The 22,143-nt window shown below is 41.1% G+C and overlaps 1 protein-coding gene across 2 annotated transcripts in view; it reads right to left on the bottom strand.

Moving 5' to 3' along the window:
* Positions 1–1,661: 1,661 nt before the first annotated feature.
* Positions 1,662–22,143, bottom strand: part of itga11a (integrin, alpha 11a) — a 152,655-nt gene continuing 132,173 nt past the window's right edge. For both annotated transcript variants that reach the window (XM_084337751.1, XM_084337752.1), the window contains 9 exons: positions 13,284–13,360; positions 12,251–12,334; positions 11,681–11,771; positions 11,450–11,563; positions 10,985–11,068; positions 10,156–10,266; positions 9,588–9,683; positions 6,676–6,789; positions 1,662–4,088 (listed from right to left, as the gene is read on the bottom strand). In XM_084337751.1, coding sequence (XP_084193877.1) covers positions 4,011–4,088; positions 6,676–6,789; positions 9,588–9,683; positions 10,156–10,266; positions 10,985–11,068; positions 11,450–11,563; positions 11,681–11,771; positions 12,251–12,334; positions 13,284–13,360 — 849 coding nt within the window. In that variant the 3' untranslated portion in view covers positions 1,662–4,010. The remainder of the gene's footprint in view (positions 4,089–6,675; positions 6,790–9,587; positions 9,684–10,155; positions 10,267–10,984; positions 11,069–11,449; positions 11,564–11,680; positions 11,772–12,250; positions 12,335–13,283; positions 13,361–22,143) is intronic.

The following is a 22,143-nucleotide window of genomic DNA, read 5'->3' as shown; positions in this document are numbered from 1 at the left end:
TGCTGCTGGCGCCCATCTGTCCACAAGGTTCACATGTTGTGTGTTCAGAGATGCTCTCCTTCATGCCACTGTTGTAATAATGTTGCTATTTGAGTTACTGTCGCCTTCCTGTCAGCTTGAACCAGTCTGGCTATTCTCCTCTGACCTCTGACCTTAACAAGACGAGGTTTGAAACAAGGAGAGCGGCCCAGGTGCACTGCATCCCACTGATTTGTGTTGAGTGCTCTTAAGCAGAGGCAACTACTGTAGGAGGTGCATGCTATCTCCACAAGAAGAAGCAGCTCTCCTGGAGATCCCCTGGGCTGTGAGTAAACACTGGATACACAAATGTATTCTTTGAAGACTGAAGTTGAAGATTGTTTGGATAACTGTGAAAAGGGGTATTCTGCCCTACATGTAATGTCAAGTACATTGGAGGACATGGACCCTTTGTTGAATTGGTTGCCTGTCTAAAAGACAGCAGAAGAAGGCCTGGAGCTCAAGCCTAAACAAAGCCATAGCCTGGAGCCATAGCCTGGCGCTACTACCCTACTAACCCTTACCCCTCTTCTCTGCTCTCTCCCTCCAGGCAAACTGAAGCCAAAACCCCAGAAGGGAAGAATTTTTGTTGGATTACTCCCCCACCCCCAGTCCACACAGTTGGCCAATACAACATCTTTTTGACCTTGAAAAACCTTCTCTTTTGCATCTTGTTTCAATTGTAGGGCTAAACTCACCTCAACCATGCTTCCCCATGTGTATGTGTCTGTAGCCTGTGTCTGTCCCTTTCTCTATATACTATGTCCCTCTCTCTATAGACTGTCTGTCCCTTTCTCTATAGACTGTGTCTGTCCCCCTCTCTATATTCTGTGTTTGTCCCTCTCTCTATAGACTGTCTGTCCCTCTCTCTATATACTGTGTTTGTCCCTCTCTATGTAGCCTGTCTGTCCCTCTCTCTATAGTGTTTGTCTGTCTTTCTCCCTCTGTATTTATCTTTATCTTCCCTGTGTGTGCGCCTCCTCTCTATCTCTCTGTGTGGTGGTTGTCTAGACAAAATGTCATTTTAGTTATTTTATTAAACGGATATTTGCATAAAGCTGTCCTCACTCATGTTGAGAGTATAAACACGTACAAAATATCCCTAAGGTACATTTGAACAGATACAAAAAGTGATTAAATCAGTTAACTATTGACAGTCATTAACAGTCATTGACAGTCATGATTAGTCTACATACTGTAGACAATTTATATACAGTATAGCACATTTAATATATTAAAAGAAATACTAGCCTAAAACGTTTTGATTGTACAGTATTTTACTTTGATTTAGGCTTATTTGCCTTGATATGTTATTTATTTTAATGCATGCATAGTAGCCTTTTGGTTTAATTGAAATCATTGCACTACAGGCAACATGCAAACTCATACATGCAAGCTAACAAGAACCTGCTTCGTGGAACCACAAATCCAGTATCAAGACCACCTCAAACGTGAATACAAGGCAAAAAGGGTGTTTGCGAATTGAAACATGTATAATTGTCCTGAAGGCGTCTTAAATAGAATTTGCAAAAACAGAAAGCCAGTACACCGTTTGTCACTTTGCCTTTCTGATATCAAGCTTAACAAATCCATAATTTCTAATAGTTTGTTTGAGAGAACATGTAAATGCATATTCAGAGACATAGAAATTACATGTTTTATTCTAGATGTATTAAACATTTTCACACCTCTTTGGGTGGGGCACTGACATTCATGGGTAAAATTACATGGGATACCATCACAAAAACCCTGGCATACAGTATACAACAAACATTATTGGCCAGATCACCTTGTTCAGATCTGAACAATCTGCCTTTTTTGTTCAAATGCTTCTCTTTTTGTTAATGAGCGTGGGAAGTCCAATCCCCTTATTATTCTTTTTATTATTATTATTGAGACAGTAGGAAGGCTGAGAGGGAGACAGAGTAGAGGAGACACAGGTGAGGTGGTTCTTTATTGAGACAGGAAGGCTGAGAGGAAGACAGAGTAGGTGAGACACATGTGAGAAGGTTCTTTATTGAGACAGTAGGGGAGGCACAGGAGAGAAGGTTCTTTATTGAGACAGTAGGAAGGCTGAGGGGGAGACAGAGTAGGGGAGACATAGGTGAGAAGGTTCTTTATTGAGACAGTAGGAAGGCTGATAGGGAAACATAGTAGGAGAGACACAGGAGAGAAGGTTCTTTATTGAGACAGTAGGAAGTCTGAGATGGAGACAAAGTAGGAGAGACTCAGGAGAGAAGGTTCTTTATTGAGACAGTAGGAAGTCTGAGAGGGAGACAAAGTAGGAGAGACTCAGGAGAGAAGGTTATTTATTGAGACAGCAGGAAGTCTGAGAGGGAGACAAAGTATAGGAGAGACTCAGAAGAGAAGGTTCTTATTTGAGACAGTAAGAAGGCTGAGAGGGAGAGAGTAGTGGACTGTAGAGAAAGTTCTGGTGGGATTCCATCCTAGGCCAGCAGGGGTACTTGTGGTTCCAGAGGCAAGGGTCTTAGGGATAATTCAGATTTGGTATGAAATACTTGCCAATAGTGTACTCGATGCATAGCCATTTTGCCATTTTGTTTGCATGTTGTGGTGTGGCTTAAAAGGTTTTTGTTACCGTACTCTATAGCTTCAGTCTGAAGCTGCCCGGTTCGCTCAGAACACAGACAGAACTTGGACCACGGCATCTAATATTCATATTTGACTCTATTGTCTTTCATATACCACTTTATGTCAAACAATCTTTAACCACTACACCATCTAGGGGCACTTTTTAATTGAAATCCAGTACAATGTCTCCATCTACAAAACTGTCTGTCATACAAAAGGTAATAAATATTATTGGTCCAGTCTTTATGGCATCCGATCATCACCTGTGTACAACCTCCTATTTTGTTGAAATCCTGAACAAATAGCCTTAAAAGCACATGAATAATAGGTGGACCTTGCTGAATTGTATGCATACCCTTTTACATAGGCTATTTCTTGTGATGCAAAGCATGTTCAAGGATAGACAGCTGTCTCACCTCTATAGGTCTAATAACCTGAAGCTGATACATTCTAGTTTGCCTTGTTGCTGAAGTTACAGAGTAATGCCACAAACATAGGAGAAATACAGAAAAACAATATTATAAGGTATAAAAAGGTAGCCTACTTGTACTTGACTATTTACAAAATTCAAGTTTGTATTTCTACAAAGTAAAAGTGCATCAAAATTATAAAACTCCTCCTGTTTATTTTCGCAGGATGAACATATTAAAAGGACAAAGAAGAAACTCCAAAAACAGGAGGCATTATGGGGACTTTAACTGGACATTCTCTGTAAAAGTTCCTCTGGAGACTGCTCTAAAAAAGTCTTTGCATGTTGAAATTTTTTTTTCTTTGCACTCAAGCTATTTTTTGTCCGGTTCTTTCCCTTCATAAATTACGTTGGAAGTAAACTGAGTAACAGAAGCCATCTTTGTGAATTCAAATTATTATGTACAGTGCTCTGCTTAAGAAATTTGGTGACTTTGGGTGGCAGACCACCCTTGAGGTTCCTCATGTATTTAAAAATCAACAATAAGAGGTAAATAAATACACAAATAAGAAAGTGATTGGGTAACGCTGCTCGCATCAGAAGGCCAATTCTGGCCTGAAACTCTCGGAAGAGATCAACCAAAGCTTTCTCCATCCTTCCTTCATAGGGTCAGAATAGAAAGTACCAGCATATAGCCAACGAGTGTAGAACTCCAAGGTTTGCGGATGGACAGCAGGGGACATCCAGGGCAGTAGACGGAGTAGCCGGTGACGGCCCAGGAGTCGTGACAGTGCAGGGCGGGCGTACTGGGTGAGAGTGACAGCGCTGACACACGGCTCCATGGAGACATGGCATGTGATAGATCCAGTGCACTGAGCAGGTGTCTGTCTGTCTGTCTGGACTGGGCCACTGTGGCGCTGGGAGAATGGGATGGTCCCTGAGTGTTGGGTCCCCTGTGGATAGGAGGGTGTGCGGGGGCCCCTAGCCTGCGTTATCGCTCCTCAGTCACTTTCCCGTTAGCCTCCTGCTCTTCCTCTTCTCTCCTCTTCTGTCTCTGGAAGAAGCCCAGCTGGGTAGGAGGACGAAGATACGTTGTTTAACATGCTGTCACCAGAGCATTTATAGCCTTAAATCAAACCCAGCCACTTTGTCATATTGCTCTTTCTTTGCCCCATTCACAGTGCATGTTATTTCAATAGGGAGGTGTAGTCTGACGTCACTTTCTCCACCCGTATAGGGATTTATCATTGGGAAAATGGATTATCGGCTATTCTGCCGCATGGAAATTGACAAGCTTCCATTTTTTGCACAACATGAGTTCCCTTCTACCACTAACATTATTGTTTAAGCGTTTTTGGTTGAAATAAAGGTAGTTATAAGGTTTTTAATTTGTTGTAAAAAAAGAACTACGTTAGTTAGCTATCGTGGTATCAGCTGGCCGTGAAGTGTAGCTAGCTAGCTTGCTAGCCGGCATGATGCGTGCAGTGCTTTGCCCCAGAGTGTAACCACAGGTCTGAGAAGAGGACCTGCACATTTGACTCGTTCCCGAAACTCCTCTACATGCCCCGATTATCTTGGCAACACGACCGACATCAATACTTGGAATGGCGATCAGATAATTGGAATATTCTTTTTGCAGTACATCACAGACAAGGTAAGGGCTATATGCTATCAATCTTGCGTTGATCCGATAATCCCTTCCCCGCAATCGGAGCGTGTGTCTGTAATGTGCTGTGTAACGTATTCCGTTGGTGACGATCTAAGCATACTGTAGAAACCCTTTCATGCATGCATGATGAAACATAATACCGATAATCTAGCGTTGATTTCAGATTGATTGTTGATCCAAGCGAGAAATGGAACGCTTTATACTGGGATGTCCAATATTATCGGCCTACCGATATTATCGGCCTACCGATATTGGCATTAAAATGTGATATCGGAAATTATCGGTATCGGTTTTCAAATATTATTATTATTATTTAATTTTCTTTACATTTATTTAACCTTTATTTACCCAGGCAAGCAAGTAAGAACAAATTCAGATTTTTATTTATTGTCAAAAGTACACAAGAGTTGGACAATATCTGTATATCGAACATCCCTATAAAAATATATTGGCTTTTTTACCGATACCGATATTGTCCAACTCTTAATTTCCGATACCGATATCAACCGATACCGATATATGCAGGGTCCCCCCCCCCCAAAACGGAACAATTTCAGGTAATTAACATTACATATCTCTTGTCATGGAATTAACACAACATTATGCATACTTTTGACAATAAATAAAATCAGAATTTGTTCTTACTTGCTTGCCTGGGTAAATAAAGGTAAATAAATATAAAAAAAAATTGAAAAAAGAAATTGAAAACCGATACAGATAATTTCCGATATCACATTTTAATGCCAATATCGGTAGGCCGATAATATCGGACATAGTGAAATGCAATAAAACGCTGTTTAGCGGTGTTTCCTGGGATTACACAGAATTACTCTAAAACTATACTCATATTCACTACGGTATAGAACGGGAATGTATATTGATGAAAAAAAATTCTGTTTTTTGCATCTTGACCGAAAGAAACTCAATGACAATCGACTATATTATTAGATCCATAGCTATAATATTTAATATAGTTTTAGCACTGCAAACACCGGCATGTACGCCCATTCATTACAGTGCTGGTACACACGGCCATACGCCCACAGCGACCTCTGGCGCCCAATGTGTTAATTGCGAATATTTTCATGTTGAGCTATAGATTGTGGATGAATACGCACAGAAAGGTACGCCATGCCAATGTCCATGCTTTATTTGTTTTAAACGAGTTGATTTAGAAATGGGCAATGGGGAAATACATTAAGTGGAACAGAGGGTGGAACACGAAAAAACTAAAATTACGTAACCACTACACCTCCCTATATACAGAATAGAAATCAACTGTGATGTTACATTCTCTACCACAAGATGGCAATCTTATCCATGCTAAATCGTTATGTTGTTTGGCTGGTCTAGAGACTATTTCCATCATGGAAAGAGATCACAGTTTTACATTTTTAAATAACATAATGTCCTGCGACTTATGTGAAACAAGAATATAGAGACCGTCTTCAACTATTTCAAACAGGAGGATCAGTGTTACACCTATTTTACTTTAAAGGGACAGTTCTGGTTTTTGGAACCCTAGCCCTATTATTTACTTATCAAATGTGTGTTGTTGATTGGCAGAATCCTTTATCAGCGCAATCCATGCTGTTCCTCACACTAGCTTTGGATAGTTAGCCACACACTCATGATAAGTCATTGGGGGTCACGCTTTTGTCTGTAGAAGCTGACTGAGGCTCAATTAAATCTATTCCATAGTGCTCATAAAGTAGATTTCAGTGTGCCTCAGTCAGCTTGTACATACAGAAGTGTGGCCCCATTGACTTTGCATTGGTTTGTGGCTAAATATCCGGAGCTAGTATGAGGAACAGCTTGGATTGTGCTGAGAAAGGACTTTACCGATCAACATCATCATTGGTAAGTAAGAAATAGGTTTAGGGTTCCAAAAATCTGAAATATTCCTTTAAACCATTTATATCAATGAAGGATGATTGTGCAAGATTTGGTTCAGAAGAAATTCAGTATGTCAGGACGTCATCCTTACCTTCCACAGAGCTAGACTGAGCAGGGCTAGCAGCAGGAGCCCCCCCAACGTACTCCCTATGATAATCCAGATAGAGATTCTGTAATCTCCCTGTTTTCTGATCTCCAGGATTATCTGTAGGAAGAGGTAAGAAGCTGTTAGAAAACATCAATCAAATGAAAAATCCCTCCTATGCATACATACATACATACATACATACATACATACATACATACATACATACATACATACATACATACATACATACATACATACATACACATACATACATACATACATACATACATACATACATACATACATACATACATACATACATACATACATACATACATACATACATACATACATACATACATGTGAATACAAACCAAATAAAACATTACTCAAGGCGTGTTGTTTAGCTATAGAAAGAGAGAAAACTGAGACAATGTTGGTTCTACATACTGACCAATAGATGGCAGCACACAGCAGCATTTTGGACAGTACTGTTACATGCAGTGCAGCTGGTCCTTTCGGGCCTTGAGCACCACACAGCAATACCAACCTGAGCAATGTGTGCTAGAATACCAACCTGAGCAACGTGTGCTAGAATACCAACCTGAGCAACGTGTGCTAGAATACCAACCTGAGCAATGTGTGCTAGAATACCAACCTGAGCAATGTGTGCTAGAATACCAACCTGAGCAACGTGTGCTAGAATACCAACCTGAGCAACGTGTGCTAGAATACCAACCTGAGCAACGTGTGCTAGAATACCAACCTGAGCAACGTGTGCTAGAATACCAACCTGAGCAATGTGTGCTAGAATACCAACCTGAGAAACGTGTACTAGAATACCAACCTGAGCAATGTGTGCTAGAATACCAACCTGAGCAATGTGTGCTAGAATACCAACCTGAGCAATGTGTGCTAGAATACCAACCAACATAAGCAATGTGTGCTAGAATACCAACCTGAGCAATGTGTGCTAGATAGAATACCAACATAAGCAATATGTGCTAGAATACCAACCTGAGCAATGTGTGCTAGAATACCAACATAATGTGTGCTAGAATACCAACCTGAGCAATGTGATTGTGCTAGAATACCAACCTGAGCAATGTGTGCTAGAATACCAACCTGAGCAACGTGTGCTAGAATACCAACCTGAGCAACGTGTGCTAGAATACCAACCTGAGCAACGTGTGCTAGAATACCAACCTGAGCAATGTGTGCTAGAATACCAACCTGAGAAACGTGTACTAGAATACCAACCTGAGCAATGTGTGCTAGAATACCAACCTGAGCAATGTGTGCTAGAATACCAACCTGAGCAATGTGTGCTAGAATACCAACCAACATAAGCAATGTGTGCTAGAATACCAACCTGAGCAATGTGTGCTAGATAGAATACCAACATAAGCAATATGTGCTAGAATACCAACCTGAGCAATGTGTGCTAGAATACCAACATAATGTGTGCTAGAATACCAACCTGAGCAATGTGATTGTGCTAGAATACCAACCTGAGCAATGTGTGCTAGAATACCAACCTGAGCAATGTGTGCTAGAATACCAACCTGAGAAATGTGTGCTAGAATACCAACTTGAGCAATGTGTGCTAGAATACCAACTTGAGCAATGTGATTATGCTGGAATACCAACCTGAGCAATGTTATTGTGCTGGAATACCAACCTGAGCAATGTGATTGTGCTGGAATACCAAAGCTAAGTAATGTGATTGTGCTGGAATACCAACCTGAGCAATGTGATTGTGCTGGAATACCAAAGCTAAGTAATGTGATTATGCTGGAATACCAATTTAAACAATGTGATTGTGCTGGAATACCAACCTAAACAATGTGATTATGCTGGAATACCAACCTAAGCAATGTGATTATGCGCTGCTTCATTTATGGAATGCCAAGCTCAGCAAAGTGAAAAACACTGTTACATGCACTGCACTCCTCATCGGGATCCCTAGTAAAAGCATTAAAAAACTGCAAACCATCCAGAATGTCGCTGCTAGGATCCTGATGAGGGTGCACAAATATGATCACATCACCCCCACCCTCAGATCCCTTCACTGGCTCCCTGTGGAACACAGAATTGAGTACAAGGTGTCCCTCCTGACTCACCAGTGCATACACGGTGGTGCCCCTGCCTATCTCAAGGAACTCCTCACCCCCCAGTCCTCCCCACGCTCCCTCCGCTCCGGCACAGCCTACCTCCTCAAAGCCCCCAGGACTAAACTGCACTCCATGGGCGATCGCGCCTTCTGCTCTGCCGCACCCAGACTTTGGAATGCTCTCCCCATCCACCTGAGCACCACAATCCGTTGAGGTTTTTAAAAGGGGCCTAAAAACATTTCTTTTTAACAAGGCTTTTGCCTGAATTTTCTTTTACTTTTATTTTTACTTCTATTCATTTTACTATTATTTTTATTTTTATTTTATTTTACTCTTAGGTTCTTCCATTTCACTGGTTGTTAGTCTTTTTAATTGTTTTTATTAATTTTAAATTGTTTTATTCATTTAACTTTTGTCTATATCTCCTGTAGCACTCTGAGATTCTCACGAATGGAGAGCGCGGTACAAATTGAATCCATTATTATTATTATTATCACTCAGGAATAGTACCCTCCGTAATATCAATTACACACACAGTTACATGTTGCATACTGTACAATGTACAAGACCCAACGTAATAAAAAACAAAACAACTTAATAACAATGAGGCTGTTAGGAACTTCTCTTAACATATATCTGACTGATGTTATTAAGTAAGAAGCTGATGCTATGTATGAAGGTGTGTATTCTCCCACAGTTGAGACAGATTGTCAGCAGAACACACGATCAGAATGATTATCAGATGATCATGTTTTTTTCATCACCCTTTGAACACTGGACAGATGTGAGTGACAGACTTACGTGTCTGACGGGCCTTTCTTCATGTAGAAACATGGGACTGGAGGAGGGGAGCTCCACCGATGCACTCGTCACCAGCTCAAGGATCTTAAACTTCAGCTGCAATGGAGATCAAAACAGGATGTCAGTCAGCTACAGTATATTTCCGTTTACACATCCAACAGCTGGGAGAATAACAACCATCATGTATACAAAGATGAGAGAGCAAGGGGAAAATATATTGCGTGTGTGTGTGTGTGTGTTTGTGCATGTGCGTGTGCGTGTGTTTCTCTGTGTGTGTGTGTGTGTGTGTGTAGTTATTTAGCTGACACTCGTATCCAAAGTGACTTACAAATTGTGTACAACAAGTCAGCAGGAAGGGTACATCTCTGGCGGCTAAGGGTAAGTGGTATTGTTCATCTAGCAGTGTTGAACTTGCAGTGCTACACTCTGAGTGCATAGTAGTATAGACATATTAGCATAGTAGGTAGTAGTATAGGCATATTAACATAGTACATAGTAGTATAGAAATAGTAGCATAGTATAGCATTTAAACAGTGTGTGTGTGAGTGTGATCATGTGTTATACTTACAGCATGTAGGGCATCTATCCGTAGTGCCCCTGTGATTCTGACACCAGCCTCCCTGTAGGAGGCCAGGTTGACAGTGCACTGGATGGGCAGAGTCAGAGTGTTGGATCGGTTCTATACAAAGAGACCAGACAGAACATACACATCAGCATTAAGGGCAAAAATACATGGTAGACATGGAGATGAGAAGAGAGCAGATGAGAGGAGAGGAGAGGAACTTTATTATCGTTGGGGGAACTGTGTTTTTATATACAGTAGGCTACATGCAGATAATACAAAATAAAAAAATATATAAAGGTAGGGACACAAATACATACAGACATATCTACAGGAGTCAGTGTATATCTATATAATGACTCTATGTAACAACCCATCATATCTACACCCATTGCACACACATCCACATGCACACACTCACTTTTAAACAAACACTCACCTTATTAACACTCACTTCAGACACTTTAACACTACATTATATGTACCTATTTATTAAAGAGATTTGCACTACATTCATACCTCATTTGCATTTGCACCTTACCTTAAAGTTTTGTACCTCATTGTCTGCATGTGTACCTCACTGTTTACAAATTTCTACTCACTGTACTTAGACTGTATTGTATATGGTATATTCCTCTTTTACTTACTTTTTTACTTACTTTTTTACTGTATGAAGCACACTCTCAGGGACTCATACAGAACCAAGCATTTCACCGTAAAGTACATGTATTTTATTGTGACTAATAAACAAACTTGAACTTGATATAAACACATCTGTAGATATGAAATGTGTAAATAAGCAGTACTGAGTGAGGTTGGGTGGTTGACGGTTTACCAGGCGTGAGAAGCGAGAGAGGTCCTCAGGTGCCGCCCTGCTCTGGGCCATGTGCTGAGGAGGGACACAGTGGGTGCCGTCTATCTGAGGGGACAAGAACATACCAGTTACAGTCTTGTACTGTAGCTCAGTCTTTATCCCTCCAGTAATCCTCCTATGCTCCCCTTGTGACCCGCACTCACCACCCCCTCCTACTATAACCCTTTCACTACCACACTACAGAAGGTTAACCCTTTACTATCAGTGTGGTAGTGAAAGGGTTAACCTTCTGTATTGTCACAGTGCAAGGGTTAACCATTTTGGTAGTGTGGCAGTGAAAGGGTTAAACCCACTTCATTTAATTTGAATCGAGTATAAGCATAATATAGTCCCAAAACATGAATTGATCAAATTAGGCCAGGTCTCTATGACCAGAGTCAGTGTCATTGAGTTCCCATACTCTAATAGTCCCCATTCGTCTCTCACCTGGTCAATGTAGAAGCCTGATATCTGAAGGAGTTGGTTTCCGTTTTTCGTCATCTCTGGAATTTCAATGTTTAGCTGCAGATCCTTCACTGGGAAGAAGCCAAGGTTCTGCATCTGAGAGACAGAATAGAGACATTACATAGTATATATAAAGTTGTTACGCATAATTTTCTAACACATTAAACGACCAAAGTGGCGGTTGATGGTTTTGGTGATGCAGTCGGATCTCACTTGGAAAGTGAAGTTGAATGGCGGACCGATAGCTCCAGGCCTCTCTAGCGACAGGTCTGCTTCGATCTCATACCGAGTTGGGTTGGAGTCCCTTTAGAGGTAAAGAATAAGCATAAATACAGGGAATACACAATACATATGTTTTTAGAAAGCTCAGTTGACTTTTGAAGCATATTATGCTGTGAGGCACAAAACCTACACGCTATCTACATCAACGTCTTCAATAACATTAAATTCAATATTGAACATTTATTAAATTATTATTAATTTACTGACAAATTATTACCTCAAATACTTAAGTATAGACCCTTTTACTGTTTGTAAATAATGACGACATATTGGGGATGTGCGTGCAATTTGGTTTCACGTTAGTCTAGATGAAACCATGCAGCGTCTGACAACATGTCCGTGCGTTCAGTGACCTTCACCTAGTCCCCAGAATGTCCCTGGAGTGAGAGTCTCCACAACATGTGCGTGGTTTGGAGACAGAAGCAGAGTTTTGCCAAGGTGACAGTGAAAAAGGGTCTATAGTCAAGTGGATAGAAAGAGGATATGGTGAAAATGACAAACCTAGTGAAGAGCAGGTCAGCCTCGTACTTCAGTGGGTAATAAATGTTGTTGAAATTATCAGATAAGCTCATCTCCTCTCCATCGCTGCAGAGAGAAGAAAACATTCAAACTATCTGAGCCATTTAGACGTATCAGACTTGCACTCAGCTGGACAAGCCACAGGACTCGTTCTTCTGACTACTAGTGGAAATATTTCCACAACATTAGCTACAGCTCTTTTGTTTCAATGTCATGCGTGCCACTTAATGTGTGGTGGATTAAGTACAGTAGGTAGCTGCTATTTGAATGACGTCTCGTCTGTGGTTGAAATAACAGCAGGACTCCAGAAACACGATCTTGTATAATAAATGTGTAATGCAAGGGTATACAAAATTTGTAATGTAAGGGTATAATAAATGTGGAATGTTAGGGTATAATAAATGCCCAATGTAAGGGTATAATGAATGCGGATGTAACGGTATAATAAATGTGTAATGTAAGGGTATAATATGTGTGTAATGTAAGGGTATACTATGTGTGTAATGTAAGGGTATAATATGTGTGTAATGTAAGGGTATAATAAATGTGTAATGTAAGGGTATAATATGTGTGTAATGTAGGGGTAGGCCTATAATATGTGTGTAATGTAAGGGTGTGTGTAATGTAAGGGTATAATAAATGTCTAATGTAAGGGCACTAAGGCCAGACCTTCATGGTTCTTAATAGTAACAAGCAAACAATGCATGTTGGCATCAGTAAACATATTTGGAGTTTAAGTGCACTAGTTTTGGGAGAGTCAGAGAAGTATATTTTTCACAAGTGAATAAACAAGATTGGTTCCCTGGAACACTGTTTTGAGGCTAGAAAGCTGTTGTTTACAAAGGCAGGGGCTACAAAACTTTTGCAACAATTGTGTTATTATATAAGATATTCTAACCATACCTTTGTTTCAAAGTGCCTTACAAATGTCAGACTCTACAAATGTAAGCAACCCCCCTCCCCTGCATATTGTACCTTTACTGTTTTAACATACAGATTAGGTTTGAGTTCATACCTGCTAGCCTCCACAATGACCCTGACATGGCTCAGGAACACAGACCGGCTGAACTCAAACTCCAGACGAAATGATACCTAGAGGAGAAAAACAGTGGTCCATTCATTCATAATGTCCGCGGTAAGCGGAGCCTATCCAAGAACATTATGCATTTGGTAGTGTCTGTGTGTGGGTGTGTGAATCTGTGCAATACCTCACAAACTACTGTATAGGGTAGATCAGCCTGTGCTTTGGTGCAGAATGTTACAGAGGCATAAGGAGTGTGTGCGAATATGTTTCACATCAGGCATTGGGAAGTATTTCACAGGGATCAGCAAAACCAAAATGGCCGAGCCTCACCCAATGCAATCTCAACAGCCCAATTGTTTCACCTGGCAACAGCTTGGGGCAATGATTATCATTTAGAAAATTACAATTAGACATTTTGGGAGTGGGGAGTTCATTTTGTGATGTGAATAGTGAGTGTGGCCATAGGCCACCTCTTGGCTGAGCCTCACCCACCAGCATGCCTCGTTTCCACTCAGTTGTGTTTTGAGAAATCATAACATGATTTGCAGACTTCTGGATGGGCAGTCAGAGTTTTGGTTTCGAATTGTGGCATACCTAACGTAAATGCCAGCGTTTTCTATTGGAAACAACTTGTGTATGCTAAAGGCACATCAATCTCAATGAAAACCACAAACTGCATGAAAGCACTTGTGACTCGCACACATCCTGTAAAGGCAAAAGAGACAACATAATACATATGTGCACATGTCATACGTCCTTCATTCATTGGGGGGACATATTTATTTCCAACAACTATAGCATGCCAGTAGTTTAGTGCCAGTTTAAGATTATAAGCGCATCCTGCTAAATATTAAAGGAGAGTTGTACATTTTCAGCGGCTAGTTTTGGAGAGTCCACAACACAATAGTGTCTTCTGCATAGAGAAGAGCCTGACAATCCCTCAATGAAGAGACAATATCATTAACCTCTTCCACCCGATGGGACCGGTACCGGTCCCTAAATGACATCTGGTCATAAATCAATATTTTTTAGACATATTCAAGTATTAACATCACTAACATGTCACAACAGCATGTAGAATGTATATTATCACAAATATGTTAGTTTAGCAATAGGTTAAAATTGTCATTAGATAGATTTAACTTTTCGCTTTTGTTGAAGTCTATTCCGAGAGGGCGACCATTTTGGAAATATTGAATTGTAGTCTTTTTGTGGCCATTTTGTAGCAGAGTTCCACAGATATCGTTCTGCGTTGAAAGTTTTTAAAACTACACTTCCTGGAAGATTTTATGGGGTTCAAGGTTCAGAGTTCTGTATGAATTATTTCAATAACTGTTAATATTCGGGATAATAAGCCACAAAAGGTAAAGTTTTTGACAAATATTGAAAGGCTTTCAAGTTTCTCTTCCCTATTGTTAACATGTAGGAACAATTAGATCTGAAATTAGTTTAAAAACGGTTGCACTGTGGGGAAAATTAAAAAAAGTACAGTAGATTACAGTCGATTTCATTATCTGTTCTTATGCACGCCTGGTGATACTAAATCCAAATGTAACTCTGGCATTTGAAAGATAATATATGTATATATAAATGTGTGAATTGGCTATAATAAGGTAATTTATAAGCCTCCTATTCTATATTCTATAATAATATTTCAAATTGCATTGGTCCGGATGGGAGAATTCAGTACTGTATCTACAGAACCTTCTGTTTAATCATCTTACCATTATTAATTTACTTCGATTATTTTGTACACATGATCTCAAGAAGGTACTGAACGAGATCAGGGGCAGTTTTTAATGTTTGGTCATTATTAGCATGGTGTTATTCACTGTAAAAGATGCAAAGAAAAATCATAATTCATATTCTCCTTTGTTTCATCACAATTTAAGCAAGCCTAGTAATAGAGACAATATCTCTGACACTGTGAATACATTCCCTGAGGTCCATAGATGTCCCTAGATACCAATAATATGCAAATGGTCCTTGTAGAAGTGGAGCAATATTCCATTTACCTAGGTATATATTTTAGGCGGATTTTCAGAAAATAGGGCTCTGGGCTTGCCGGGATCAATTAGATCAATTAGAATAGATTTAGCTAAGTTCTTCAGGTTTGGTCTGGTAGGTTCAGTAACCAGCTGGGTTAAATGTACAGTATAATGCTATTAAGATAGTTGGAGACATCACATAACCAATTTAGATTAAAATCACCTAGGACAATAATCTCAACATCTGAGTAATTCTGCTCATTTATCAATGTAGCTGATGTCAGCAGAAGGTGGCCTATACACTCCAATCACAATCAATGGGTTATTTGGCCCCAAATTAATCTTAAGCACAATTAGTTGAAAACATGTTGGGATGGTGATGGCTTTCAGGACAGTGACAGAGAGGGCTTTAACTATGACCTCTGCCAGTGGGTCTTGGACTTCTTGACGGGCAGACCCCAGGTGGTGAGAGCAGGCAACTGCACCTCATCATCCATCACTCTCAACATAGGGGCCCCCCAGGGCTGTGTTCTGAGTCCCCTCTACTCCCTGTACACACATGACTGTGTGGCACAGCGGAACAACAACACAACCATCAAATTTGCTGACGACACAGTAGTGGTGGGCCTGATCTCTGCAAACAACGAGAGGGCCTAACTGGAGGAGGTCAAGGTTCTAGCGGGATGGTGTCAAGAGAACAGCCTCTCCCTGAACGTCAGCAAAACAAAGGAGATGATTGTGGACTTTAGGAGGTTGGGGTCAGGGACTACAGCCCCCTCAGCATCGACTGGGCACCGGTTGAGAGAGTGAACAGTTTTAAGTACCTCGGAGCCCACATATCCGAGGACTTGACATGGACCACACACATTGACAGTGTTGTGAAAAAGGCACGACAACGCCTCTACTTCCTCAGGCGCCTAAGGAAGTTCCAAGTCAGTCAGAAGATCCTTAAGAACTTCTACTCATGCACAATAGAGAGCATCCTGACTGGCAATATCACCTCCTGGTTTGGGAATAGCACCGCACAAGACCGTAGCAGACTACAGACTCTAGAGAGTGGCCCGTTCAGCCGAACGCACAATTGGAGGGGGGCTTCCCACTCTCCAGGACACTTACAACAAGCGGTGCATGGGTAAGGCTAAGAGAATTATCAAAGACTCCAGCCACCCAAACAACTGCCTCTTTGAACTGCTGCGGTCAGGCAAGCGATACCGGAGTCTCATGGCAAGCACAGAGAGACTCAGAAGAAGCTTCTATCCCCAGGCCATCAGGATGCTCAATGAACAATAACACTATGTAACAACCATCAAATGCACTCACAGCACACACATCCACACGCACACACTCACTTTAAACAAACAACTCACTGCAGCACCCACTTTACCCACTTTAGAACACCTAAACACACTTTATATTGATTGGTAAAGTATTTGCACTACAACCCATACCTCATTACACCTTACTGTAAATTGTACCTAAATTGTACCTCATCCCCTTTCTGCTTTGCACTGTATAGTATATTGTATTGTAACTCAGTTACTTCTACTCTGCATTGTACATTGTATATATGTATATACTGAACACTTTTGTCTACGTACTTGACTTCTATTTTATACTTGCTATACTTATTTTATACTTATCTATTTTGTCTAGCACAGTCTCTGGAGCGTAACAGAAAGAAGCATTTTGTATACAAGTATTCTGTACTTCTGTATGACAACTAATAAAGAAACTTGAACTTGAAACTTGAACTTGAGAGACATGATTTTACATAGACTGCCACTCCACCTCCCTTTCCACTTCTGTCAATCCTAAACACGTTATATAGTGTGATAGAACATCGTTCAAAACACACTTATGCTGTCAGCAGAAGTCCAGATGCAGGTCAATCAGCTCAGACACGGGTTAAGTCATTTGTAAAGTCTGGTTCATTGTTCCTCATACTGCAACTGTTAATATTCTAGAAAGTTCCTATTCCTCATTCCTGTTTCTGCAAATTATTCTGAAATTATTATAGATGTGTTCTGCATGGCAAATGTTCATAAAAACAAACCTGACCTTTCTGAGACCACAAACACCTGCTTGGTCAGGTCTTTTGCAGGGGAACTATTTTACTATTTCTTTCACTATTTGGGCACTTTTACACAATTCCTGTGAGTTTATGGAACACCTCTGTAATTTTATATTTTTTTTAATTCATTGTTTTGTATTTCTAATCAAGTCCTCAAAAACAGCATTTTTCTACCTCAAGATCCTAAGCCGTTTTGAGGCTGAGCTCCAACCACAATGGTAAGTTACTGACTCGCCTGAACATTATCATGCAGCGGTGTCTCTCTGACATCACAAATCATCACATTTTCAGATGACTCAGTTCAGTGAGGGTGAATATTGTGAGAGGAGAATTGGAAGAATGCGCCAATATGATAATTAGAGACATACTGTAGATCATATGAATATAAGTCCACATAGCTAGGAAACAATGCTAAACACTGAAAAAGGCCATTTATAAGATAGTTCCCCTTTAATAGCCAATTAGCCAGCCCTATAAAGTCAAGAAGAAGGGTCTTGCTCTTTACCAGTTGGTGAGACAGCCTTTGATCTGTGTTCATTGTACTGGTCCGCTTGCAAGTGATAAATAAACAATCATACAATTAAAAGTGTAATTTCCAACAATGGAAATAACATTATAGAGGAACAACTTATTTAACCATGATTCAGTTAGCACTCAAATATCAGGATCAGTCTGGGAGACAAAGGCCCCAGGCCTTTCCTATTTCTAAAATAGTGTGGATTAAGAGGGCAGACTGGGGTGGAATCTGAATCAGGTGACAATGTATTGGAGTGAGTGGAAGGTAATAAGACAACTGTTACTAAATTGGAGAAGCTTGTAGTAGGCCTATGTGGCGAGAACTGATGTTTTGTCCTATCAGGGATCCTAACTGCAATAGTAACAGTAGCCACAGTAATAGAGTCATGTAGACATGGGGGGGGGGGGGGCTAGTGCTAGAAATGGTAGTTTGTGATGTCAGGAGGCATGTGATATCAGAAAGTAAACAATAATGAGAATGACAACAACCTAAAGACAGCCCAAGCCTGGGTTTGGAGGTCCAATTACCATTTGCTTTTTGAATCTGTCTAGTACAGGAAGGATTGGACTTACTTAAGGTTACTTACTTTTTTTATTTTATTTTTACCATGTTGTGAAGCACTTTGTTTTGGCTGTTAGTCATTTGTAAATGTGCTATATAAATAAAACTGACTTGACTTAAGCAGGCTTGGACTAACCCAGGGCAGTGGGCCTGAGATACAGTAGCTTTTACCAGACTCCCAGAGAGTCTGTTTCTAATGGACCTATCTCAAACCCTGCCCTCTTTTCTTGATCCTCCAATCACAACTGTCGCTTACCTCGGACAAACCAAGTTTGTCCGAGGTAAGCGACAGTTGTGATTGGAGGATCAAGAAAAGAGGGCAGGGTTTGAGATAGGTCCATTGTTCAGATTTTTCAACTGTGACATTGTTTGCTCCGACATGAACAATCAGAGACACGACATGCGGCCAGGTGGCAGCAAGCAGGGCCAGACCTAGTACATTTGGTGCCCTAGGCAAGCTTCACCCCTGGCGCCCCCCGGATGGCTTTTGCGTCTTCACAGTTCTCTAGTCTTTCCTCGATGCCTCGACACACACTCCACCGTTCCCATCAATGAGCCGGCATGTTCTGACAACTCTACCTCTTCCAGACTGACCGTTAGCATTTAAAATCTTTGCCACAATTTTCCCTTATGTTAGATTCTTCTTTTTAAATGTCAAAATATTGGTTGCAGATATAGAAAGGGGCGCAAAAAACGAATATTATAAAAGAAAACATATTCATATATATATATATATATATATATATATATACAGTATATTATTATAATTTTTTTTAGCTGGGCTCAGTTTTTGGCGCCCCCCTTTGGGAGGCGCTTTAGGCAACCGCCTATGTCGCCCCTGGCAGCAAGCGTGGCAGCATGTACTGTATGTTATGTCCTCCACTGTAGCACCCGAATGGCATCTGGTTTCACAGTCTTTTACAGATACACGGTGCACAATGGAGTCACCAACAATAAGGGTGTCACACACAGGAGTAGCCACATAAACAACAACAAGCTAGCTGCGCCTCCCCCCAATGGAACTAGGGATGTGAGTGGCAGCAAGTCTCTGAACATCCCCCAAAGGAGTAGGGGTGGCTACCAGTAGCCACTGTATTGCCAACATCAGTGGCAGCCTTCACACCAGTGGAGACAGCATGAGTGGAGACAGCAGGAACGGGCTCCTTAGAGAGGCGCCCACACTCCTCCTGGCCACAGCAGCAGCATCCCTTACCAGCCTGCGGCGAAGCAGAGGAGGACTCAATCTCCGGACGGGGTCCGCTGGTAGCCGATGAGTGTGCTGGAGTCAGGGTCAGCAGTTAAAAGTGGTTTGACAGATGCAGGGCAGGACGGGTTTTTAGGCCATTTGTGCAGCCCATGCCACCATGAGCTTCCATGGGCCAGCATTAGCCGTCAGTGAAATAGAGCAGGCCCAGGGATCCTCAGATGTAAATCTGGGTGGTATAACGGATACTGGAGACTCCCGGTTATCAACGGTCTCATACCACAGTGATGGTAGGTGATGTAGTCTGATCTAGGCTAGCTGTTTTGGCTAGTGTATCTAGCAACTGTTCATCGGCCTTCATCCATTCAATCATGGAAACAACCATTCATGAGCTCCAAATGTTAAAATCTTTTACACATAGAATCAGTTTGTAGATGATATCCCAATTACTGTTCAGCATTCCTAGTGTATACAGTATATGATATGATAGCATCTTCCTCTAACTTGTTATCTTTATCTTATGCTTTATGTTATCAATCATCATCATCATCACAGCACCAACAAGATTAAATGTATGGTACTTTAACACAGGTCAGAACCCTCTCTCTGTTAATGTTACCAAAGTTGCCTCCCCTTCTATTTCAGGCTCCCAACCATATATTGTCTTAGGGATTAAGGAGAAAAGCCTGCAATAACCTGCAATAAGCCCCTGGCCTGGAACCCAGGGCCCTCATTCATCAACGTGTTCTACGCGCAGATCTGTGCTTACCCTGTGCGTACGATCATTTCTAAGCAAAGAGTGGGATTCATCAATTTCGATTTGAACTTGACTCCGTGCTTACATCTACGCACAGGTCAGACCAGGCGTACCTGGCGCCCAGTGGTAGAATATATTATTACAACAAGGAAATGAGCTTCTGTGCATAATAACACTGGCATGTTCTGTACGAACCGTAGTTCATTATAGTTCATTGTAAAATAGCAACAGTAGTGTAATTATGGTCAAAACCCTATAAATAGCATTTGGAATAATAGATCTTTCTCTCAGAATGAATGCAGCATGGTTTATATAGCGTTATCGGAATATACGGGGTGTAGGCTACTGACTGACTGCGCTCCGCGTAGCTTGATTGATTGATTGATTGAAAAGTTTATTAACAGATTGCAGAATGGGTACAGTACAGTACAGCTCAGTACATACAATTGTTAATTGGGGATGCAGACCAACTTTCGTCTTGTTTACATCAGGGTCCCCCATTTTCAATTCATCATAAATCATAAAGCTCAACTCGTTATTATTTTGCGCAGACCGCAGAAACACGGGAACGTTTTGATTATATTCAAAAGGCTTTACGTTAAACGAAACAAGTGGAATTTCGAAGCTGTAAGCAGAATACAAGTCATATGAATATAGTGTTCTTCCCCCTTTTTACTGTATAAGAAAGAATAGAAAACGCATTGCAATGACACCAGATAGTGGACAGACTATGTATATGATGGGATTCAAGTTCGCGTTTTTGTTGATCATAGGCATGCTGTCAGAGTATGATATCTTCAAACATTCTAGAACATTTGTCGTCACAGATCATGTCCTAATAGAACATAGGCTATGGCATGGATCGTGATATTGTGTGGACTGTAATTATTACTGTACCGGTACCACCCATTGTGACAACAGCCTTGTGAGTCCCGCACACAAACATGATGGAATTCAAGTTCATGTATTGAAAGGCAGGCTACATCATACATGCAGTGAGATTCATTGTTCTTGTATATGCTCTCTATTATTGTTTATATAGGCTACCCAATACTGACATCAAAATAGATTGTAGTATGCCTCTAGAAATCATATGCAGCAGGTAGAAAATTGACGGGAGATCCATCGCGATTTGGAATCAAATTGAGGAGAACTTTAATCCCTGGGTATTAATCAAACAACACGGGAAAAGGCAGTCATATTCCAGCGCGGTATTTATTAGTGTTTGCGCTGCCCAGGCAGCAATGGTTAATAGATATCATATCCGACATCACCGTAAGTGTACACGTCTGTCAGCCTGTCTCATGACACGCTTCCCTCGGCTTAGTCCATTTTTCCACATTTCATGGGTGTATTCCATTACCGTATATGGTTAATCGGGGCGTTTCTGGTATGCAAATACGTGAAAGTGTGCACGAGCCTCGGCGCAGAGCCAAGGTGGGATTCATCATGACAGGTGTGCGTAGAGCCTGCGTACGCACGTGTGATGAATCCCGACATTCCTGTGCGTACACTGGTTCTACATTCCGTGCTTACGTGTGGAAATAGAACATGTTCTACGCACACATTGATGAATGAGGGCCCAGGGCTGTGCACAGTCTGTGCTGTTTAAAGCGACCTAGTGTGTTTCCCCATGGTGAGGACCATGCCTTTTACATGTGCACAATTACTGCTAGGGTAGGAGCTGAAGGCGTGTGTATGGAATCTGTGTCCAGGAACCACACTGAAGCTTCTGTGCATTTATAACTGGGTC

The sequence above is a fragment of the Notolepis coatsorum genome (assembly GCF_963971535.1).
Source record: "Notolepis coatsorum genome assembly, chromosome: 20".
NCBI classification, from domain to species: domain Eukaryota; kingdom Metazoa; phylum Chordata; class Actinopteri; order Aulopiformes; family Paralepididae; genus Notolepis; species Notolepis coatsorum.
Note: the sequence above shows the minus strand (reverse complement) of the source record. Positions and strands in the feature narration are given on the sequence as shown.